At 43.6% G+C, this 25,960-nt stretch overlaps 1 protein-coding gene across 1 annotated transcript in view; it reads left to right on the top strand.

Annotated features, from left to right (window-relative positions):
- Positions 1-21,951: 21,951 nt before the first annotated feature.
- The window catches only part of pvrl2l (PVR cell adhesion molecule related 2 like), a gene marked incomplete at its 3' end in the record, with an annotated part of 205,882 nt that continues 201,873 nt past the window's right edge, over positions 21,952-25,960 (top strand). Inside the window, exon 1 of the mRNA XM_083782012.1 lies at positions 21,952-22,381. Within this exon, the coding sequence (XP_083638138.1) occupies positions 22,261-22,381 (121 nt within the window). The 5' untranslated portion in view covers positions 21,952-22,260. The remainder of the gene's footprint in view (positions 22,382-25,960) is intronic.

Here is a 25,960-nt window from a genome sequence, read left to right on the forward strand (position 1 = left end):
AGTGTCGCTGAAGCCAATAAAAATAAATATATACAGTATCTTCATCCGACAACTGCTCATGAATCATAGCAAAAAATCAATACCCGGTCCTTGCAAAGGAAGGTAGCTCTGCTCTCCACCAGATTTCTGTTACGTTAAGACCTTACAGTAGAGAATTAATTATGAGGTAGGTAGGTATTGCTGTGCTGGTTACTTCACACATTATTAATTATGAACGCTAGAGTTATTTTTCTATATGTCTACAAATGTTTAGCCCTGCACCTGCATTCCACGAGAGCCCTCCTTTTCCTGAGATAGTGTGCTAAAGTGCACTTCACGGTATCAGTGAGACAAGTGCACTTGAAGTGCACAGAAGGCTGCTGATTTGAGTCCCTGGAAAACTAATGGAATGAAATGAAATATAAAATAAAATGAAAAATAGTCCTCTCCCTCAAGGACACTTTGATTGTAGTTGTTCGGCTCATATCCACCTGGGTACTGCGGTGGAGCTGATTTGTGATCAACAGTAGGAGGCTGTGGGTTTATTATAAAACTGCATATCTGACATGACCACCAGTAGACCATTAACAATAGCCTAAGATAGAACACAAACCATGTTCCCCTCTCCTCAACGGCACCATATGGAATTGTCTATAAATAACAGTACACTTGAAATGAACAGCTTTTTTCAAAGCACTGTTTTATAATACAGGTATATGCTATCAAGGAAGACATTGGATTCCATTCATTTCCGATATGAAAATCAACCGCAACCAGCCAAAATTCTCACATGTCTCCCCCCTGCTCCGCTCCCTCCACTGGCTCCCGGTCGCTGCCCGCACAGAATACAAAACTCTGATGCTGGCATTCAAAGCAACCAAAGGTATGGCTCCCCCATATCTTACAAGTATGATTGAACCCTACAAACCCTCCCGCGCACTCAGATCAGCCAACGCAGGGAAACTGGAAGTACCCTCACTAAAAACGCCGGGACAACGCTCCACACGTCCCAAACTCTTCTCCCTTCTCGCTACAAAACTGTGGAATGCACTTCCCATTGCAGTCAGAACTGCAGCATCACTCCCAATCTTCCGCCGTAGCCTGAAAACCCACCTTTTCAGACTCCATCATGGCCCATAGCACTTACCCTAACCCCTTAGATAGCATTTCTTTTGGCTTAGATAGCATTTGACACAGACTTATAGCATGTTATGTAGACAGCGCTATAATTGTATTGTATATAGTCATAGCACGCCATAGTACATATGTATAGCATAGTAGTGAATATGTATAGTTTATTATGTATAGTGTATGTATAGTTTCATCATATAGATATTCCACTGTTACCTTCTTAGCTTACGCATGTTTCATGATAAATGCTTTTATGTGATGTATTCCCATGCTTTTGTTCTTGCTTAAATGTAAGTCGCTCTAGATTAAGAGCGTCTGCTAAATGCCTAAATTGTAAATTGTAAATTGTAACCGAGACTCAAAACCTACCCAAGCTTGGTAATTCAACATGGGTCATGGTTAGGGGTGCACGGTTATGACCGATATCGATTATTTGCAGGGTCATATCTGCCGATACTGATTCTGACCAATTCTGATATTATACAGATTATGCTGCCTTCAAACATTATAAAACAAAAGCGACAGAGCCATTGACGGTCACATTATTATTACATCATCAATATCATAAGATTATTTTGAGACCGTTACGATACCGATATGGCACATCACTAGTCATGGTGCATGTGTTTGTCAAAGTTATACTATCATAGTAGTTTAATGACTTTTGCAGTGCAGATTGATTTGAAAATCTTGTTGAATAATATCCCTTTTCTGTTCTTTTTCTTTTTTATTACATATTCAGGTAAATTCTGTAATGTTATAACTATGGAGAAAATTAAATCTAAAAATGAAGCCATTAAAATAGTCTGTTTGGGTATAATATAATGACCAAAGAATAATAGATATTAACTGGGAAGCTCCCAGCTGCATGACTGTCTGTGTGACGCAGAGTGACAGTTTAGTTCATTAGAGCAGATAAGGATAGAAAGATAAGGAGACCCATGCCCATTAGACCCATTAGGCCTGGCAGTACTTACAAAAACTCAACATTGACTGTGGAACCCATAAGAATTTTAGCCTGGCTCCAGGTCCTGAATCGCTAGCCACGCATATGTTCTGGCGTTTAGTGAAACGAAATAAAAATGTATAATCTCAGGCTATTAGTATTTAGTTTAACAGAAAACGGTAAATGGTGGCCCGGACGGTTAGCTCAACCGTCTGGGTACCTAGGCTGCCAAGCCAGCCGGATGGCGTGCCGCGGGTTCGACTCCTGAGCCACGTGTCACTCCCCATCTCTCTCCCCCTTTCCTGTCTAATTACTGTACTCTATCAATAAAGGCAAAAAACGCCAAGAAAATCTAAAAAGAAAAAAAAAAAGTGAACTGGTAATGGTGCATTTATATAGCGCCTTTATCCAAGGCTATTTACATATATTGTGCATTACATTCACCCATTCACACACACATTCACACACTGATGGCGGTGGAAACCATGCAAGGCACCAACCAGCCCATCAGGAGCAATTAGGGGTTCAGTGTCTTGCTCAAGGACACTTCGACACTAACTCTGGGGGAGCCCGGGTTTGAACTGGGACCCTTGCGGTTACCATCCAGCCACTCTACCCCTGAGCCACCGCCGCCCCAGGAGGATAAAACACAACACAGCAATGCATTGGCAAGAAATTTAAATGTTTAGAAACTAATTCAAAAGAAACCCAGATGAAAGGAGGGAGAAAAAAAAGAGGCAAATGGCATGACAAAAACAAGGACAAGAATAGAAATAGAATAGAAATCTAATCAAATCAGTTGGGTAAAGCATTATGATGCAGATGACAGCCCCACAAACTTGAAGGCATAATTCAGTTTTTGTTTTAGTAGGAAGAAATATTCGGAGGAAAACAAAACATCAATATTGTATGTGTTATTTGACTCAAACACTTGTTTTGAAACCTTGATTTAACAAGGCAGGGACTGCTGAGGGTGTTTGTCTGCAATGGCCTATTTCACATTAATACTCTGTGTAACACGCATTCACACCTGGGAGCTACCCGGCACAACCGCATTTTCCTCATGTTTATTGTTAACCCACTTAGGCCGATTCTACAATGTCTTCTAAACCGCACTTTCAAGATTTTTCAAAAATACTGTGAACTTGCTATCTGCTCTCTGCTTTTTATTTATTTATTTTTTATCCCACGATTTTGTAACCCAGTTTTCTTTTCACCCAGTGCCAATTATCTAATGTAATCGCTGTGTTGCTCTAAACCAGGGGTGCCCAAAAGGTAGATTGCGATCTACCAGTAGATCACAAAGGCTGTGCAGGTAGACCTAAAAACATATATATAAATATGCCACTTGAATTAAGGTGACTTGATTAATTGACATCAAGAAGGGCCTGTCAGCTCACTTCACAGTGTTGGGTCAAACGCCAATAGAATTACAAAGTTGTATTAAAGGTATATTCAGTGATTTCACTCAAAAAACCTTAGGTTTCGTTTTTGGCTGTGGGACCCAGCCTTTCGTCCAATCAGGATAGAGAGTCAAAAACGAAACCTAAGGTTTTTTGACCCCCAGGGGTTAACTGGGGACAGGGAGGAACTCCTTATATGGCCAGCACACTCTATAGTAGGGAGGATTATCACAACAAAACAAAAAAATAAGTGATATTTGAATTAAGTGAAATCACTGAATATACCTTTAAAAAAAACCTACCAATTAAAAATGTTCCCCTTTATTTCCCATTCCAAAAGTATTTTCAAAGTATTTTCAGCAACGTGATAATACGTTTTTGGGTTGGTAGATCTTGTCAAGCTTGTCATTTTAAAAGTAGTACTCAAGTCAAAAAGGTGTGGGCACCCCTGCTCTAAACAAGCATTAAAAGGCCATAGACTTGACTGCTACTCTGTTTGTTTAACGTGCTCTAAACAAACATTAAAAGTCCATAGACTTAGGGCCTTTCTGTGTGGAGTTTGCATGTTCTCCCCGTGTCCCCTAGGGTAGATACCCTCACAAAAACATGCCGTAATCCTGGTCTCTAAAACTACCTCCCCCTGGCCAGCCGGGGCGCCTGATGGAGGGGAAAGGAACTGGTCGGAATAACGTGTCCCTTCCACGCGCTACGTCCGGCCGGGGAAATTCCCCTCTGTCAGCCTGTCAGGTGAAAAGAAGCAGCTTGGACTCCTCATGCATAGAAGGAGGCATGAGGTCAGTCCGCTGCCCCCCCAGGTTGGCAGAGGAAGTGTAGCGCCCAGGATTACATTAGATAATTGGCACTGGGTGAAAAGAAGTTTACAAAATCGTGGGATAAAAATTTAGAAGAAAAAGAAAAGTCCATAGACTTGACCGCTACTCTATGTTTGTTTAAAGGGCTCTAAACAAACATTAAAAGTCCATTATACTACTTGGCTGCCATATGACACAATTCCGAAAGCCAGATGTTGGAGGGGCTAGCGCCCCTCAAAAATGACACAGATGCTTTCCCAGTTTTAGTAGACTATTTTGGTTCACTTTTCACACACCAAAACAGTATGATACATGCTGAGGGAAGATAAGATAGATATGACGACACGGTAAGATCAGGTATAAGATCAATCAATTTAACTCATAGAAAGGTGCGCTGCCGCTCAGTAGAGCGCAAATCTCCGCCAGGAGGCATGCCCTAATAATAATAGAGATGTGTGCAGTCAAATGTATGCAGCATGTGATTACCAATCGTTCATTGTCTGTCTCATACACATCCATTGTCTAACCTTGCTCTCTCCATCTTTCTCTGACATATCATTCAAAATTTTCTTTAATCAGAAAAGTCTGTAGTTCCTTGTGCCACTGTCAATTTAAATCATCATCACCAGTCAATGAAATGTTACAATTTAAATGTGTGGTTTTCACTTAATGCGAGTCCTTCACGAGTAATTGATTAGGCTACACAGGTTTACAGTCAATTGTGCATAAAACTGAGAAATAATGACATGTAGGATGATATCTACACAGCTATATCTGAAAGGTGGCAGACCATACCAGCATAGTCTCAAGAAAGAGACCTCAGACCTGTATGTGCGTGTAACTGCTTGAGATGGAAAGAGAGAAAAGAGACAGATTGGTCTCTCAACACAGGCTGCTGTGTCTCAGAGGTAGAGTGGCCATCCCAGAGTGCCCCAGAGTTAGTGTTCTGTGTCGGAGTGTCCTTGAGTGTCCCCTAATTGCTCCCGATGTGCAGGTTGGTGCCTTCCATGGTTTTCTCCGCCATCGGTGTATGAATGGGTGAATGTAATGCACAGTCTATGCAAAGTGCTTTGGGTAAAAGCGCTATATAAAGGCACCATTTATACACATGACATGGCATATTCAACCTTCAATCCAGTATAGAGAGGTCCCTCCTATCAACCTGTTGACAATCATGTTGTCATGTTTATAGATGTATTCTGGTGTTTCTAATGTTGGATTGTGCTTTCGAACTTGCATGTCTGCAATTGGCTAGTGCTGGTTCAATCTACATGAACCAGTGAGGACGTGTTGTGATTGCCTAGTAGTAGTATACTGTGATCCGATAAGGCATATGGACAGACCCTCAATTCGCATATCCTATAGTCCGGAGGGACAATTGCTCTTTGATTATATATATATTTTTTTAAATGGCAGTTATCACTGATCGATTTGAAGAATATTTGAAAATTGATGTCTGCTGCCAGCCTGCTGTCAGCGTGTGCATGAAATATGATGCTGATCGGACTATAGTAGTATGCTGCGGACAGACACAGGGTGAATGCCATTGCATGATCTCCTGGCAGAGATAACAAAACATTGCATTGGAACAGGCAATAATAAGAAAAGATCATGATCTCAAGCTGCTGGCGCAGATACAGTAGGTGTATGATGGATGAATTAGATGCAGCAAGGATACGCCTACAGCACATGTACATGACCTTGATGTGTCCACCCCCATTATCTTTGTGCTGCACTGCCACTGGCCAAGTAAGGAAGGCCTTACATGATTATTGACCCCCATAACCAGATGCCTGTGTAGATGAAATCAAATCGATATCTCAGCCCCCTTTTTCCTGCACTTTGTCTGTACCACTGCTATTCTCCGGTAATTACCACAACGTTTTACAGCTGGTAGCAGCATAGGGCTCCTTTTTCCAGTGGTGAATTATTACTGACAGTGAAGCGTATACCTGAGTGCACACGCGAAAAGCTGCTACATTTTTAAATCTACCGTGCAACAGTTAATTATTATTATAAACAAATAAACAAATATCAACTTTAAAATGTCAAGCTCACAAGCTAAATTCTCCTTTAATGTGCTTGAAGCTCTGTCTGTCTGTTTGCCACTTAAGTTTGATTGCCATAGATAATAATGCTCCCAATAGTAAACCAATGGCCTTACCTCCATCACCACCCTTAGGCCAGCATTTCCAATTGCACACATGTCAAAATGTAATCTCAAAATCTAATTAGCAGATTGCCATGAAACTTAATACGCTCAACTCAGCTCAACATACTGATTTTTGATGACCCCATAGCCTTTACTCTAATGGCAACCTTAGCTTTGTGTAAGGAGCTGCATTGACTCTGCTAATTGGGTTTTAGACTCTAAGGGACTATTTTGGAGAAAGCAAGGAATGCAGTCAGCGTCGTGTGGTACAGACTTTTGGTATTTTCCAGACCGGAGAAGGGCTGAGTAACTGCTTTGTAAAGATTGGTTGGATTATAATATTACTAGTGGGTGTATTGCACTTCTCACACCCCCATGGTGTACTGGTAACTTAGTGTCATGGAAGAAAGGCCTCCGGAAACATAATTTCTTCCAAGCGCAAACTGATGTTCTTGTGCAGGGTTTATGCAACAACAAACCTACAGCACCTCAAACAGATCGCCCTTAGCAAGATTATGTCAAATTAAAAGATTTTTCCAGTTTTTCATGTGTCTATGAGGTGACAGTATACTTCATTAGACACCCTGGAGTCGTTTTATGTGCAATGGTGTATTAACTTTGTATTTTAGGTTTCTTCCTGGAGGCTGAACCTTTGACAGTCAAACGGGCCAATGAAATAAACAGTAATAGTGACATCACACTATCAGCCCTAACCCCTTTATCATATAACTACAGCTGTGGGTGCGGCTTCAGTTCAGGTGGATCACCGGGTCGGTACCGGGGCAGAGTTTGAGAACTTTAGGCTAGGTATGCTGAGTATGCTTTGATTTATAATATATACTGTATATACCGTATATGTTTGATATGGGGTTTCAATTGAAATGTATGCACAGTCCTCCTCTAAGTGAGCCACACACATGCAGCAGTGACTCTGTAACCGAGGCGTTTTAACAACTCATTTCCGCTAGATCATATGGCTGTTGTTTAAACCCACGGACCGTAATGTGCTGTGGATAAAAGCTCTGATCTATTCAAACATAAACGGAGGCATGCAGTGACAGGTTTTGTTGCCTTGGCCACTCGTGAAGAGGAAGGCTATACGTGATCCCTCTTATTGTATTATCCTATTGTGATGAACTGCTGTTAAGCGACCAATTATACGCAGTGAAACATCCGTGATGGAAATACTCACATACTCATGCTAAATTTAACGCATTTAGCTCGTTCTGTTCTCATTTGTTTTCACAGTCTTACATTGTTCCTTTCTCTCACTTTTTCTTCTCGCTCAGTCTTTTCTCTCTTTTTCTCTCACTTTGTCTCTTTATTTCTCAATCTCTCTCCATCATCCCATTTGCTCTTTGTCTCTATCCCCATTTCATCTCTGTTAGGTTCCCTCTCTTGCTCAACCTCCCCCACTCCCCCATCCCCACCCCTCTCAGAGTGATTGTTTTTCTGTTATTTTTGGACTTTTGTGTGATTGAATAGAGGGCTTGCAGACTTTTCAGACTCTCATCAATACAGCCAGAGGGCCAGACAGGGAGCTCAGCGCCATGGATAAGGATGGCATGCTAGATGTCTTCTCTGTCTGTCTCTCTCTCTCTCTCTGACATACCTCTCTACCTCTGAGAGAGTCTCTCTCTCTCTCACTCTCACTCTCACTCTCACTCTCACTCACACTCACACTCACACTCACTCACACTCACACTTCCAGTACATGTAATGCTCAACACATACAGGCATTCTGCCATTTCACTTGCTGTTTCATCCACTGTACCTCTCGCCACGCGGGGCTCTTCTTACAGTAATGAACAGACAAATGGTGGTACATTACATACAGGAAGAACCTCTCTCACACACCACAAGAGATTCACAGACACAAAACACACACACACACACACACACACACACACACACACACACACACACATGCACAGTTCCAATACCCCTGTCTTTAATCGCTTCTCCAAATGCTGTTTCCTCCCCTGCGGTGCTTCGCTTTATATTCTATTTATGGTGGAGTGTTGAGCTGATGGGAGATGATTGCCTCAGCCTCACTCCCATTGTGACTTTTGTGTGTGTGTGTGTGTGTGTGTGTGTGCGCGTGCCTGGGTGGTTCTGTAGAACAGGGACATTAAAAGAAGCTGGCTCAGGGCGAGGAGATGTACCATCAATAATGAGTAAAACACAGTGATGGCAGGGGAAGCAGCCATGAGACTAATCAACACCTCATAAAACTCTTCTGCTGAAACAAAGAGTGTGCATGTGTAAGCGAACGCACGTGTCAGCGCATGTGTTATATTGTCAGTTTACACTGAAATGTGTCTTGCGACCCAGCAGCCAAGTATGCAGAACACATGTACACACAAGACAATGTACATACATAAATACATATCCACCGCCTAGATTACCCCGTGGCTACTAGAACTCCTGATTAAGCCTCAAAGTCGACTGGTGGACAAAAGTGTGTGTGTGTGCGCGCGCACACACACACACACACACACACACACACACACACACACACACACACTGTATATGTATGTCTGTTCATCTCCCTATAGTGTATAGTGCACACCTTCCTAGCTGCAGTAACTCAAGTCTGCATCATCATCATTATTATCAGTTACCTTCTGTGAGTAGTGGCAACTCAAACCCATGTTGGGGCACCGACCACAGCCAGCTTGTTATGTAAATCAAACTAGTGACTCGAGCTGTGATTAACACAGCAAAGTTAAGGCAGAGTTTCAGGCACCAAAACTAATTCTGCACTAGCGGTTGAACGACATGACAAGCACTGTGGAGGGAGGGACTAGGGAGAGAGTGAGAGAGCGGGAGGAGAGTGAGAGGTAAAACTATACTTAGAGAGAGAGAGAGAGAGAGATTCTGAATAATGTATAATTCATTATTTTGTATACTTGTATAATTGTATACTTAGAGAGAGAGAGAGAGAGAGAATTTCGAAGGAGTGAGTGAGGTATTTCGGGAGGTGTGTGAAGAGAACACATCATCCCTTGGGCTCTGTGTCTTTCTTGCCCTTTAACGTCTTTAATTAAAGCCAGCAGTATTATCTGGCGTTTCCCTTGGAGTGCCATTAGCGAAGCAACATGCTGCCGCACATCCAGCTAATAGGCGAGGAGAAGGCAGCCGGGCAAGATCTCTTAATGACTGGAGGAGAGTGCGTGTGTACGAGCGTGTGGGTGGACGAAATGAGGAGCTGTTGTGGAGGACCTGCGACTCCATGGGGTGATATAGGATGGGGAACGATGAAGAGGGGCTCTGAAGAACAATGGGTAGAAGTGTGTGGACGATATACAGTAGGAGGGAGGGGGCTTGAGATGGGTTGAGCGAGAGAGAGAGAGAATAGGAAAGGGAGGATATTAGAGCTTAAAATGCCAATGCTGCAGAGAGGGCACAAACAGTAAAATCCCCAATGTCAATTTATCCATTTGTCACTCTGAGAGTGTACATATGTAACCTTTTTTTTGGACAATAGTATATTTAATACTGTATGAAGGTCATCAATGCAAATAGATCCAACCGTAATCATGCCTCAGGCTGATCACCAAACTGCAGAAGGCTGCTGTTGAAGGTTTCTGGTATGGCTGTCTGGGCCAGTTGGCAGAACAGGTGGTTGGGAAGAGTTGAGGGCCTGTGAGTACTGACTGAGGCAAGGATTTTAGATTTAGGGGCTTGGAAAGAGGAGGTGACAGGATGGAAAGGAGTTTAGATTAGTATGTAAGCTAGACGGAGCTGTGTTACATGGGAATTAGAATTGGGTTGGACAAAACTATAGACAGTCGGAGAATGGGGTATACATTGCACAGAGCATCAGAAGGAGGTCTGGAGGCTGGAGATGATGACTTGGGAAACCTGAGGCAGGAGTTTACTTTGGGGATCCCATAGAGGTCCCCCAGGGGTCCCCAGTTAAATAATAGTTTGGAACCAAATGGACCCATCAGAGTTAAATTAACATTGATTTTACAATATAAATTGGGGTCCCAGATATAGAAATGCCATTAAATGGGGGTTAAATCATTAAATCAACGCTAGAGCCGTAAAGCAATCTTCTCTTATGGGGGTCCCTGGCATATCTTTTCAAATGGGGGGTCCGGGTGCTCATTATAGAGGGTATGCGCATGCTTTTTTTTAAATTTATATATATATATTTTTTTTTTTCAATTTTTCACAAAATACACAGAACACCTGTCCACAGCCCTCCCCCCTGCCCACATACATACCCACATACATAGAAGAGAACACAGTTAAAGCATAATAACAATAACAATATTATACAAAAAACTTGGAAAAACTAAAACTAAACTAAACTAGAACTGCACTCTGTCGAGTGCATACTTGCTTGTTGCACACTAGTAGGCCATAAATGGCCAACTAGTGCGCAAGCAGAGCGCGCAAGTACTTTCGACCGCTGTAAACTGTCAAATCTCAGTATCTCTGTGAAGGAATGTTTGAAATGTCTAATTATTACTGTAGGTGTAACTATTTGCTACCTACCTACTTTATGCATGTAAACACCTATAGTATTATTAAGTATGGTTCAAGTTTCTATCTATATAAGAAATACAGTTCTATCAATTTAGAAATATTCTAATTAAGCACTTTTGATGCGTATGCACCGTCCCAGCAAATTGTGCCTGATACGGCAGTGGTGCCAGATTACATACGTGTATACACAGGAGCATTACCTTTAATCCTCCCAACACTAAAACATATCGTCATTACGTCACCATCGAAAACCAATTACACTCTGGCATTGGGTCCTTTAATCCACATATTTCTTACGTCATCATTGAGAGCTAGTTATACATATACACACACCATGTACTCTGGTCCCAGCAAATCAGGCACAATTTGCTATTTTATTTTACAAATTACATATATATAGTATATGTATGACTAGCTCTCAATGATGACGTAAGAAATATGGTCATGTATGTAATCTGGTCCCAGCAAATCAGTCACAATTTGCTGTTTTATTTGCATACGCATCAAAAGTGGCGGGTTGGCTGGGACGGTGCATACGGACCGGGCGAAACTATTACTTGCGCGCTCTGCTTGCGCAAGTAACTAAACAAAACAAGAAGAGACAAATCTACTATACAGAGAAAATTGTTTCTGGAAGCAATCGATCCAGACTGAGATAGCTATAACAATTCCGATACAGGACAAAGTCTCCATGTAATTCAAATAGGGCTGCCAAATCTTCAAAAATGTCTCAAAACCCTTTGAACTTCTCAAAGTATATGTAATCTTCTCAAGAGGGACACAACTGTTCATTTCTGAGAACCATCTTGCGATAGGTGGGGGGGAGTCAGACTTCCACGTTATTGTAATACATTTTCTAGCAACCCCGAGTGCAACCTCTAAATTTGCACTGAAGTTTCCTAAGAGGCAAAGTTCAGGATCCAACGGGAAGGGAGCATCTATAATTTTAGCCAGTGTATCACAAATATAATGCCAGAATGTTTTAACTTTTATACATTGCCATGTACAGTGCAAAAATGAGCCTTCTTCCGTACCACACCTAAAACATGAATCTGAGATCTCAGGTTTGTATCTATGCAACTTTTGAGGTGTATAATAAAGTTGGTGGAGAAAATTATGAGACAGTCTATACCTAGAATTGACAGTAGCAGAGAGGCTGTCACGACACAAATCAGACCATAAATCTTCATAAATAATAATATTTAAATCTGACTCCCACCTTTCTCTAGATTTGTGTATGCCCTCCCTTGGGGATTGGCCACGCAATAGAGAGTACATAATAGAAATGAATCCGTATGAACCTTGATCATTATGTAATAAATTCTCCACATGACATCACTAAACACAGGTAAAGTCATTTCCGGCCCTAACATTCTTCTAAGGTAATCCCTTAGTTGTAAAAAAAAAAGATAAGATCCTTGTTTAACAAGTCATATTTCCCCTTCAGTTGTTCAAAAGACATGAGCTGTCTATCTTTATAACAATGTTCCAAGAGTTTTACCCCTTTGACATGCCAGTTCTCCTGGTATGCGCATGCTTAAAGTGAATGGCACATCGAGTGGCAAAGCAACATGCAAAGTGAGTTTAACATTCTTTAACCTTGTTTAATGGAATCAGATAGGACTTTTCTGTTTGGATGCATGGGTTGTCAAGGCTAGAAAGTAGTAGGCATTCCTGCGTAACTTCCGGGTTTGATGATGATGTCACACGCATACCCTCTATTGTCAATTTGGGGGTCCTTGACATAAAGAAGTTTGTGAACCAGTGCTGGCTGCAGGGGGAAATCACACAGGATCATTCTTGAGACAGGACTGTGTTTAAAATCCACCTTCTTGGAGCTGTGTGTTGAACTTTGCATTGTTTGGGTGTATAGCACGGTATTCAAGGAACATTTACATGACTCTGTTTCACCTATTATATAAATGATGAATGTCTAACACGCCCAAGCACTCGTGTAAATGACCAGGGCAGTGCACTCAGTTGAATGCTGCAGACTTGGATCACAGGCAGATACAGTATAGTATACTGTATTAATATATCATAATATATGGCCCAGGCAGTTTGATGCAGGCGGTTTCACGACCCAGGCCGAAATAAACAATTTAAGCTCTTGCTTCCAAAGGGGCAGAGCCTAATCAAAACCTGGATGACAATAGAGCGGTCCAGGGATGACATATTTCCAATTGGAAGCAGTAAGTTGGCAACTTCCTGATTTGATTTATTTCTGAGAATAAGCTACTGCATGGTACTGCATTCCTATGCCTACATGTATTTATTTTTGATACAGTATGATACAGCTGTGACAGAGAAGACACATCTCTACATAACTGTCTATCTGTCCCCCGCATATCGCGATAAATGTCAGACCGATCTATTTGAAGAAGATGGATTACTTCTCACCTAAAATGTTACCAGAAACCATTTTCTGATGACAGACATCAGAGTTGTGAAACTACATGGGCAGTATTGCTTAATTCATGCTTCTTCGTATGACATAGGACCACAATGGAAACAAGCCCCCAGGTACGATAAAGTGTTTAATCTGCCTCTGCTTTGGGTCTGCAGACTTCTATTTTACAACAGAGGCAAGGCTAGGTTATTTGCATAGCACATTTCAAAAATAAAGAAATTCAGTTCACACAAAACATCAAACATTAAGAGACAGAACGTTTAGAGAGTGTAAATGAAATGGGACATATACAAAGTTGTAGGAAGGCAGGCGGTAAATCAATTTGTGGCGTTTTGGCATAATTGCGATGAAATGTAGGACATAATGACGCCACTTCAAATATGGTGGGCAATCATTTAGAAGGGAGAAATACAGCAGATTGTGCAAAGTTCAAAACAGCATTATAATTGAAGCAAGAAAATAATGGCGTCAGCAAATTTTTTCCAAGATAATTGTAAAATAAATAATAATTCTCCAGAACAGCATATTGTTAGCACAAGAACAGACAGACACTACTGAAACGTAAAGTAAGGAGGACTTTGAGGAAAAACCTGAGATGACAAAACATCACTCAATGACCAAAACAGTATAAGGATTTAACTGTTTACATTTCCTCAGCCATTTTACAGTGCAATGACATTTTAAAACCGTGCCTAGAGCTGCATAATGATTTTGGCTCTGGAGTCGGACATTGTTTCCCTTGCTCACTTGCTGAGGTGGGAAAAATCTTAAATTCTTGTAATGAGAACTCACACAAAAACAAACAAACATTCAATGACCAGCACACTAGTGTAAGGATTTCAGTGTTTACATTTCATCCAACACATGTGCCATTTGTCAGTGCGGTGACATTTTAAAGCAACACCTGGAGCTACATAATCGCTTGATTCCGGATCCGGATGCTTGCTACCTTGCTCACTTTCTCCAAAGGTATCCCCTCTCCCTCAGAACTCATGCACACATACACGCACGTGTGTACGTGCACCACACAGAGCCAGAATAAAGTGTAATTTTACACCATGTTTCCTTTTAACTCGCCTCCCATTGGATGTTGGACTGTGATAAGGTCAGTCTCACGGTGTACCTTCAGTTGAGTTTCACTGATGGTCTGCTCCGTCTTCATCCTGTTCTGTCTAGTGATGTGTGTGTGTGTGTGTGTGTGTGTGTGCGCAGTGAGCTCTTGCTGTTGTGCTGGGTAAAGGTTCCTTGTAAGCCTATTCAAGCGAATGGGTGCGCTGGTGTGGCGTGACGCGTCTTTGAAAACGATCAATTCATCACTCGTAATGTTGGGCTACGGGCTCAAAGCCTCCGCATGTGCGACCATGAAAGATGTTGTGACTTTGAAACCACTGGCTGAGTCCCTTATTCGCCCTCTCTTCTCTCTCTATCTCCCTGGTGTCAGGTGTCTGGTTTCATTCCAAAATGTTGTTCTCTGAGTCATTGGAAGGTCTGTGCTGAACCGAGAGGTGCAGCTTTTAATAAACAGAAACATCTCCCAGGGGAGGTAGCGACCAGCCTATTTCCAATCAAACTTTTTAGGAACAAAGTTTAGACACACAACTTCTCATTGACTTTTACTAGACCCCAAAAGGTTGTTGATTCTCAATTAACCTTGCTGTATTGTTGTTGGAGCCATTCTTGAGGCAATGTTGTTGTTTGATTTAGTTGACTCTTCTGTGACTGAAAATTTAACTGACAAGTGACAATATGTGCTAAGCTCCACCCGCCTAGCTTCTCACAGAATGTGGGAATAACACAATCACCCAGTTCTGATTGACAAACGACAGAAGGGTAAGAATGTATGTCACTGTGCCCACAGTGATGGTGTAGGTGTAGTGGTTATCATACAGCACAGTCCTTCCTTGCATAGGATCCTGTTCCGCCTGAGAGCCCTTATCCAAGTTATTATTACCGTATACCTTCTGTTTCATTCAAGAAAAAATTAGAAAGAAACCTCACTTTGCTTTTGCGATAAAGAACATTTATTTTCTGTTGCTTTTTGGGGTTTCTAAACCTAATAGCGTTCTAATGAGGAATTGCTTGTAACAGCATTTTACTAGATACAGTATTTTTGATCCACACCAGTTAACTACAGTATAACGCATTCAGCCCAACCTGACTTGACCTCACGCTGTTGTGTCTAGTTGTGTCTCGTCGAACCACAGTCTCATTGGTGCAGGAGGGGGGGGGGGGGGGGGGGGGGGGGGGGGTCAAGACAATGTATTCGGTTTGAAGTTGCCTCCTGGCATGTTTAGTAGACCATCCCTTAATCTGTTCCGTTGTCCCTCAACCAGTGAGCCAGGTCTCATTAGTTGATCACAGGGTATTCTGGCTGGTACTCAACAGAATATTTGTGTCCCAGTGCAAAACTAGGTTGGGAACCAGAATGACCTCAGATTACGACATGCTTAAAATATTCTGTCATACAACAGAGTCGGCCACGTAAAATAGATGATGTAAAAACTCACAACGCATCACATTGCGGTTTGTTGTGAGTTTGTAGATCAGGTATTTTCGGTGTGCGACTACATCATCGTGCTACATCATAGCCACCGCTTTTAAGTCGTATAGGCTGCTAATCAGCATTAACTAGAAAAAGTGCCCTTCTGGGCACAGGTCTCCACCAGGTTATCCACAGATCCGTGCAGTTAGAGGTAAAAACACTTTTGGGCCAGTTATAGCGCCACCTTGAGGTTGAGTTGAAATTGTTCATGTGGCATTTTGTCCTCGGCCTAGTGGGAATGTGGGTGCACAATTTCACGGAAATCACGCAATGTGTTCATGATTTGCAGCATTTTGTTTGAAACTGAGCACTCCTGTGAACTTTGGAAGCCAATCTTAACCAATCAGGATGGAGTGTGAGAAATCTGAAAGACCGGTTTGGTTGAATGGCTCTAGAGAGACTGTGTACCAATTTGCGTGATGTGTGGACAAAATCTGTAGGTGTGCTGTGCAAAAACTTGTTTTGCACAAAGCGGCCTCCTGGTGGCGCTATAACAGGCCGTTCTGGAAGGTTTGGGGCAGAGGTTCATCGTTGGCATCCAGGGAGTGTGTGTGCAAAATGTGGCATCGACCGGGTTAACGGTGGCCGAGATTAGCTGCTAACGGACGGACACACACACGGACGGACACGCGGACGGACGGAGTGCAAAACATACTCTCTCCCCATGCCTTCGGCCTGGTGGAGACAATAACAAAGTTGACCATCTGCAAAAGTGTGAAAGTAATGCATGTGATTTTAACTGGGTTTTCCCAACCTGATGATCTACTGGTAGATCAAAAAGATGCGTCTGCCCTAATTTAAATGTACCCCTCAGAAAGAAAGCCATTCTCTGGAGTCTGTTGATCCCCCTCCTGTAAGAACCTGGGCTACATCAACACGGATTTAGTGATTGGCAGCCACCTCTTGCCCTCTCTTCCCCCGTGTTTACAGACAGAAAGATTATCTGGCAACCCTGCCAGACATTCCCAGTAGACCCATATTTAATTGACCCTCTATTTTCACAATCTCAGAGTTTACACAGACGTTTATACTGCATGTGTGCCCCAACTCTTACTCCTCCCCTATAGGAAAACATACCAGCCTATATCCCTGTGTTGCGGTTGATCATGCACACATGCATGTGTTTTCACGTGCATGTGTACGCGCGCATGCATGCACGCATGGGTTCATAATGTTGCTACATAATATACAGTATAAGTCAGTGAATTTTGGTTATACGTGGTTATTGGTTGTGTGTGTGTGTGTGGGTGTGTGTGTGTGTGTGTGGGTGTGTGTGTGTGTGTGTGTGTGTGTGTGTGTGTGTGTGTGTGTGTGTGTGTGTGTGTGTGTGTGTGTGTGTGTGTGTGTGTGTGTGTGTGTGTGTGTGTGTGTGTGTGTGTGTGTGTGTGTGTGTGTGTGTGTGTGTGTGTGTGTGTGTGTGTGCGTGCGTGCGTGCGTGCTATATGCATGCTCCTCAGAGGCTCATAATGAGGTGTGGGAAACAAAGAACTGGAGAATGACACATAAAATTCATGGGCTGTTTGTACAGAAAATAATAAAGAGAGAGCCCCGTTAGAGCCCCGCCCCTGCTCTGCTAACGGTGTGTGTGTGCACGTGCATAGTGTGTCCTGCATGCATTTAATTTGTATTTCTGCATATTTGTAGGCATGTGAGGGGAGAGCATGTGTGTGCGTGTGTGCGTGCGTTGCATGCATATAATTTGTTCCTCTGTGTGTTTGCAGGTGCGTGTGAGTGCATGCACTGTGTGTGTGGGGGATTGGGGGCAGCACTATATTAAACTAGCCCAGCAGGTGTCCATACAGGCTGGTTGTGAGTAGACCGGGAGTTAATTTATGGCACTCTCTGGCACAGTGGAATCCTCAATATAAAAATGAACCGAAAAAGGGTTTTTTTTTTGTACACCCTCTGAGTTAAATGAACACTGAGGATGTTACTGTCTGGAAAGACAGGAGAGGAAGTGTGTTTAAGAGTTTATAAAAACTCTTGTTTTATTTTAACTAGACAAATCGTCCCTGGCACAAAACATATTTTCAGAAGGAGATTCCGCGGCCAAATACATTCATTTGAGAACCACTGCGTAGGAGGTCAAGTGTCTCGCTCAGGGACACTTGGACATGTAGACATGGGCGGGCCGGGAGGCCAACCAACCGGTGACCTTTTTGTGATTACCAGACGACCTCTCTCTACCCACTCAGCTACAGCCGCTCAAGGAGGAAAAGTAAAAAATGGAGGGAGGGGTAGATCGGGATATGGACAGGAATGGACATCTAAGGAAGGGAGCTTTTGTGCTGGATGTGGTGCTTAATTTATAGTCTTGTCGTGTGACAAAGTATAAATCGGCCTTCAAAGCAGGATCCCTTATTCTGTCCTACATATTGTCTGTTTCGGGTGAAAACCTTGTATGTCCAAAACCGTTACTTTTCAGGAAAAAACAATTTTCATTGGTTAAATATGTATAAAACCCCACACAGAATGAATCACTAAAAACTAGCTGGCCTACAAGTTTGCAACGCATTGTGATGCGCGACACTTATTTCATTATTTTTTTAATAGAATGAATAAAGTTGAAACTAGAGATGTCCCGAGATGTCTGGTAAAACACAAGATACATGGCTAGATAGCTGTAAACACAACACGAGATATCTGTCTATAAACAAACACCGCCGCTCTGCTCCGTCCATAGAGTTGGCTTTTCTTTTTTATGATTATAAATATTATTCTCTGGTATCGGTATTCGGTATCAGCTAACACATAAATTGTGGTATCGGGATCGGATTGGGAACGATAAAAGTGTATCGGGACATCCCTAGTTGACTTGAAACAAGGAGTTACAAGGTTTATGCCCGACCACAACGAAATACTAGATACATAAAACATACTCTAGCAAGGAGGTGTGTGTGTGTGTGTGTGTGTGTGTGTGTGTGTGTGTGTGTGTGTGTGTGTGTGTGTGTGTGTGTGTGTGTGTGTGTGTGTGTGTGTGTGTGTGTGTGTGTGTGTGTGTGTGTGTGTGTGTGTGTGTGTGTGTGTGTGTGTGTGTGTGTGTGTGTGTGTGTGTGTGTGTGTGTGTGTGTGTGTGTGGAGGGTTGCATGAGATATAGATTGAAGGAGGGATGGATATGGTAGGAGGACAGGATGGAAGCTGATTAAGGAGCCAAGGCCTTAGGGACAGCCCGGTCCAATCTGTGCACAGGACCCAGGGCGGTGCACAACACACGACGGATGGATGGACTAGTGATTTGTGACAAGAGGGTATCACAGGTAATACAGACGCCCTCCTCCCCACCCCATCCCCTGCACTATAAAATACATTTCTACAGCCTCGGGACAATCTGACGGAAGGCTATTTTTCTTTCCGGTGGCAGGGAATGGGTTTTGTTGAACACGCACAGTACAGTATCCTCTTTGTTTCACGCCCTCCGCCCTACTTGCATGCAAGCAGTTCTGTTTGTGTGCGTGGACAACTGTGTGTGCATGTACTGTACTGTGGCTTTGATAGACTGTACAATATCTACCACGCGCACGCACACGCACTCACCTGCACAACCACAGTGTTCTGCTGCTGAGTATTGAGTGGGTACACTGGGGTGTGGAGGTCATGGACTACTTGTGGACTGCTTGTTTAAGTGCGTCTTGGCACATCTATTCTGAGACTGGGGGAATGCGTCCCTCCCTCGTTTACAGGCTGGTGATGAAAATGCCAGTCCATTTTAAATTTAGGCTGTTGCTGCCCCAATTTTGAGAAAGCTTAAAGCCTGATTTTGAGTATGGCGCACGTGCACACACACACACACACACACACACACACACACTTGTTGGTTCTCACACCTCATGAAGGGGTGGGGAATGCAGCTGGGAAGCAAGTAAGCAACATCAACTTTGTTGAACCTTGACACGGTTGACCCCTCAGCATGCGTTTGGCCACTCCCCTGCCATAGAGCATGTGTATCCATACTCTCACTTGTCGCACGCCGGAAATAGCTTATCTGCAATCTTGTATCGTGAAGCTTTGTGACCTCTCGAATGACGTGATGTCACCACAGTTGGTTGCGATGCACACAGCTGAAATTTAACAGAGAGAGAGAGTAAATGATTTGTCTTGGAAATGTACTCGAGTACTTAAGTACATTTACTCTGTTACTCGGATCCCTTTGTGATAGAGATGTGCATGCGTACAATCTGCACCTATGATGCATGCACCCTCTCATCCTTATACTGTGGCAGTAGGTATACTTACTGTGAAACTCTGTTCGCAGTCAATATGTCCTCATCAATGTCCCCATGACAAACTCCTGTTCATGCACGCTTGGTAAATAAAGAGATGCTGATTGCCTGCTTCTGTTCAAAGTGCTTTTACAACAGCGCTAATTCATTAGTCTGTGCTCCACTAGAGGGCCAAACAGGCCGGAAGCCAGGACTCTGCTCATTATTTATGTCACAAATTAACCCAAAACTGAATTATATGCACAGAGCCTTTTATCATTTAGCTGCCAGAAGAGGCTATTTGCCAGCACTGCACAGTTTAAAACCCATATGGTGCATTTGAACCTTTAATGGGATTTGTTTTGAGGGGACAAGTGGTTCACATTGATCAGTTGGCATCCTTTTATGGCATCCAGGCAGCACTTTGGGTCAGTTTTAGGTGTTATTATGGATGATGGGTGGGTGAAGGGCTTAGAAAAACAGAACACGATAGGCTGCCTACGCGCTACACCTTCATGGAAATGCTGAAAATGATGCTTTGGTGATGGAGGCAGTTACATAAAGCCACCAATAGATGGCAGGCTGTAGTCAGATCGTTAGTATGGCGTACATGCCCATACACACTACATGCCTCCCCCCTCCACACACACACGCACACAGGCACGCAGGCACACACACACACACACACACACACACACACACACACACACACACACACACACACACACACACACACACACACACACACACACACACACACACACACACACACACACACACACACACACACACACACACACACACACACAGAGAGAGACGGACGGATGGATGGATCATAGACAAAGAAATTGTCACATGCGCGCGCACATACTACACGCACGCGCGTGCAAACGTGCTCCTCCTCCAGGGGACAGAGAGGTTTGTTATGATGACCCTCCGGGTGTGATGAATGGCCTGATTGAGGCAAGTGTCAGAGCGAGGGGGTGGGCCCACTGGGCCAGTTGCAGCCGCTAACGAGGTGATAATGGAGAGGTGGGCGCCTCCGGTCTGCCACCCCGGTAGAGGGTGGCAACGGATCTTAAAGCCTATATCCTACCCATGCAGTTACATCATGGGGCATGATTTAAATTAACCGTGAATCGATTATTAATTATCAGCCATGATGGACTGGTGTATGTGTAAGCAGTTAGCACTAGCAGTATAAGTAGCCTATACGTAATGGTTGTAATAAATATTTTAAGCCTCATTGTGGGACTTGGAGAGACAGGCTATGTCGTAGGGCTAACTCCCAGGAGTCACACTCATTACATTGATGCAGAATTATACAGTCATTTCAGCACAAAACTCAATACAAAGACTGTTAACTGTGAGTGGACGACCCAATTAAGCATTACACTTGTTTACAACAGGGTCCACCATGTGGAAATCACAAGGAAACGATAGGGATTTCTGAAATTCTGAGAGAATGAGAATGAATGACCAGTTACAAACTTTACCATCGAAACGGCAATATATGAATGCCATGCTGGAATATTGGCAACTAAAGTGCGCAGTTTGCAATCTTTCTTTCTTTCTTTTCCTACCGCGCTCACCAACAAGTTCCCCGTCCACTTTGCGCACTGGGCGCGTGCGTGACGTTGTGCTGACATCACCACACTCAAATCACGTCCTCCTAGGACCAGAGCGCGCTCCAGTGAGAGACTGATAATCATCGGGAACGCGCGGCACGGGATCCGATTGTTACTTTTCTCCTCTCTCTCTCTGCGCTCCTCATACCTGTGCGCGCTGTGTCCGCCCCGCACACACACACACACACACACACACACACACACACACACACACACACACAGCACGGGGAGGGGTCTTCTCTTCTCACTGTTTACTGTCACACTGCATGTGCGTGCCTGCGTGGTGTGTCAGCGTCTCTCGTACAGTAGGGTAGGCTACTACAATAGGCGGGACTCAGATCACGCACTAGTATCGGAATTGAAGGGCATATTTAAAAAGCCGCAACTTCGCTCAGAATCTACCCAGCTCCTATTGCATTTCTAGGCTATTTAGCCTATTTATAACCGGTAGAGAAGTTCCCCGGACAGAAGATCGAGGTCAAGGAATAATCCCAGCATCGGTTTTCCTTTCCCCGGAGCTGCCGGTGGTGTTGGATTGTATTTGTCCCACGTTTTGAATGCTGTTTAGAAGAACCATGGCGAGACACTCCGCGCTGCAGCGTTGTTGCCCAGCCGTCTCATCAATGAGAAACAGTTTGTTGGCGGTGGCAGCCGCGATACTTCTTCTCACTGTCCAAGGTAAGAACAATTCAAACGGCACACGATACATTCCATGATCCAAAGCCGCGTTCTGCTGCTCTGTGGTGGGCTTCCAGTTCTTTAATAACACCCCTGGTCACTTCCCCGTGTCTTACAGCCGCGCTCACTTGCGTGTCAAGAAACCTGTCACTTGCAGCTTGTAATTATAATTGGTCGTAAGACGGAGACAGTCGCTTGCAGAAAACGCGCGCGGCGTTATGAGCTTGCAGATCGGCTATTTTCAGCGAGCGACAGCCTCTGTCCCAGCTGGGGGGTGAGGACTGAGGAGCATACATACATGGACTGGTTGTGTTTTTGTTTTTTTACACGGCCATAAGAACGAAGCCATGGCCCGATCGACGTGATCCAATCTCGTGTATGTGTGTGTGTGTGTGTGTGTGTGTGTGTGTGTGTGTGTGTGTGCGTGCGCGCGCGCTCACAATAGAGACCGGTGCTGGCATACCTGCTGTCAAAGTTTATTTTCAAACAGTTTGACTGGACTCTGTTCTCAATCTGTCCTTACACCATGTAAAGGCGTGGTCTCTCTCTCTTTCTTTCTCTTGGGATATGTATTGTTCGCAGCAGCTCCAGATCTGTGTGTGTGTGTGTGTGTGTGTGTGTGTGTGGCTGTGTGCGTGTGTGTGTGTGTATTGGAAAACACGCGGGTGCCTAATCCGTTCTTAGTGCCGCAGCCTGCCTGAGCCCTGGCTGCCACTAAACGAATGTGACCTGTCATCTTTGTTTACCTGTTTGAGAAAACACGGGAGATGGGGAGGGGAAATGGGCGTATCATCGTGATCGTCGCCTGAGTTCACAAAGGCTCCGTACAATGGCCCATGGAGAAAAGAAAATGGGTCTTTTCAATTGCATTTAAGCAGCAACAGGGTGTTGCTGATGGTGAAACACGACACAACCCAATTCATGTCATGTCTCAAGGTCAGGAAATGATAAAAAATACCTTTAACCGCGGGCTACCCAGCTTGTTAGGTGGACACATGAGCGCACACACATGATAAACGACAAGTGCATGTCACATCAGCAAGGAAGATTAATAATGGGCCTGGGGTATGCATATAAATGGATGATCCACGCTCTGTCACTGTGAATGAGCAGTGGTGGAAAAAGTACTCAACATTGTTTCGATGCCCAGCTCTTTCTGTTCGGGCGCAAGCACATTGTTGCGTCAAAAAAAACATCTAGACCACGCGTCTCTTCCGGGTTTTTAAACAGCTGGTGGATGGAAATGACGCTTGCACACGGCTTCAACTTGTAGCGTTGGCAAAAAAACGAAAATGCTTTGCCGACGCGACAAGCTGAAGCAGCGCCGCGAGCGTCATTTCCATCCACCAGCTGTTTAAAAACCAGGAAGAGACGCCTGCTTTAGGAGCTTTCTTGCCACCTCTTGATGCTTGCCCGTGCCCTTTGTATGAATTTTAGCGATGATTTGATTGGCTGATCACCCCATAGCGATGATTTGATTGGCTGAGCAAAGTACATATTGAGGATAAAAAGTGAGGGCAGACGCCACTTGTGATTGGCCGGAAATGAATGTCTTCACAAGAGTGTGATTTTTACTTGAGTAAAAGTATCAATACTGCAATGTAGAAATACTCCATTACAAGTAAAAGTCTGGAATTCAAAATGTACTTGAGTAAAAGTACAAAAGTATTGGCATCAAAATCTATACTATAAATGCACCAAGTCTGTGTGTGTACGTACGTACGTCTGTATGTCTGTATCCACGTAACTTGACTTCAAATTCGACACGCACGTTCCACACCCCCACAGGGAGTGCAGTGCCCGGTGTTGAGTAAGCCGTACCCACGGTTGTCCAGAACCACCACAAAAGTAGCCTGGTTAATAAACCAGACCGAATCAGCCGTTGGCAAAAAAAAATTGCCTACCGGCGGATTTCGGTCTGGAGAGGCTCAATTTTACGCCCATTTCCTACTCCAGAGAATGTGGCCTCCAATAGGGACACGGTATGCAATATGGGCGGGCTTTGGTACAGTGACGTTCAATGCTTGAGACCTTTGACTGACAGTAGCTCTGACCAATTGCGTCAAAGAGAAAATCTTTCCCTGGAAATGAAATCCAAGCTGAGCCTCCCCAGACTAATATCCCGCGGATCCGTGCGATATTAGTCTGGTTTATTAACCAGGCTACCACAAAAGGCCTCTGCCCGGGCTCTGCCCAGTGTCCATATGGAGCTGGCCTGTTCTGACATCATTCTGACGTCTGCATAGACTCCATATTTGGGCATGCCTGACAAACTCCATTTCCAACTTGCATCGTTGCATTGCTGTAGAGGCTCCAACCGACACCACTCTAGTGTACGTAAAGTACCAAAAATCTCACCCGTGTGAAGTGAGGGGCGCTCTTATCATCGTACATCATCATGACGTAAAATAGACACTGCTCAGACACTGCTCACACATTATGACATGAAATTCCCCATTCATTGTCAATGGGAATTTAATGTTTGTGTAGGACAAAGTTTGTGGACAGACACCTCAAAAATATAGACGCCTTAACAGACGACGTCACACTGATAAGCACCAGCATGCGCGTGCATAGCGGTAGCACAAGAACCCTTCCTAAAAGTTCAAACTGCACTCTTGTGTAAAAAATGCTTTCAGATGCTGTTTTTCTCCCAGTGTGGAGGAAGAATGATTAGGATTTTTATTGTGATCTCTCCCTTGAAATATATAATCCTTGGTTTCTGTTGTTGAACAATAATAGCAATTCAAAACTCCTCACAAGAGGAGGTTGAATGTACTGAAAACAGCGCTCCCCAAAACAACAGGTTTGGAGATCTGTTGGGAATTGATTACATGAAACAGTCACCCATGCGCCCAGTCCCAATGTTTGTAAACAAATAATTGGTCTATAAGTAAGTACCCTATTAGCCTGAATATAAGACTACGTTTTTTCCCAATGGAAATATCCTAAACGGGGTCGTATTATAATCGGGGTCTAGACTATTTGACATTTAATGTTCTTTTTCAAAAATTTCCGAAATGAGTCTTGAAAAATGGGGGCCGTCTTATAATCAGAGTCATCTTTATATTTGGCACAATACTGTACTCATTATGTCCCATTTCAAGTTTTCAAATCTTTAGGAAATAGCTTAGCTCACAATGCGTCGACACATTGTGACACAAGTGAGCGTAGATTTTCAAATGGCCGAAATGTATAGGGCTGAAGTGGTTAATGCATGTTTTGTAGTGCTAATCAAGATCCACAAACTAAATGGTAAATGGTGCATTTATAGGGCCTTTATCCAAGGCTCTTTAGGCTTGTGCATTACATTCACACACCGATGGCTGAGGAAACCATGCATGGCACCAACCTGCACAGTGGGAGCAATTATTAGGCTTTCAGCGTCTTGCTCAAGGACACTTTGACACTAACTCTGGGGAAGCCCGGTATCAAACTGGGAACCTCACAGGTTCCCATCTGGCTGCTCTACCAGCCACTCTACCCCTGAGCCACTAACTAGTAACTATCGTTTTCAAATAAATGTAGTGGAGTAAAAGTACAATATTTGGTTCTGAGATGTAGTAGAAGTCAAAGTAT

Source organism: Protomyctophum parallelum (assembly GCF_964188405.1).
Source record: "Protomyctophum parallelum genome assembly, chromosome: 1".
NCBI classification, from domain to species: Eukaryota; Metazoa; Chordata; class Actinopteri; order Myctophiformes; family Myctophidae; genus Protomyctophum; species Protomyctophum parallelum.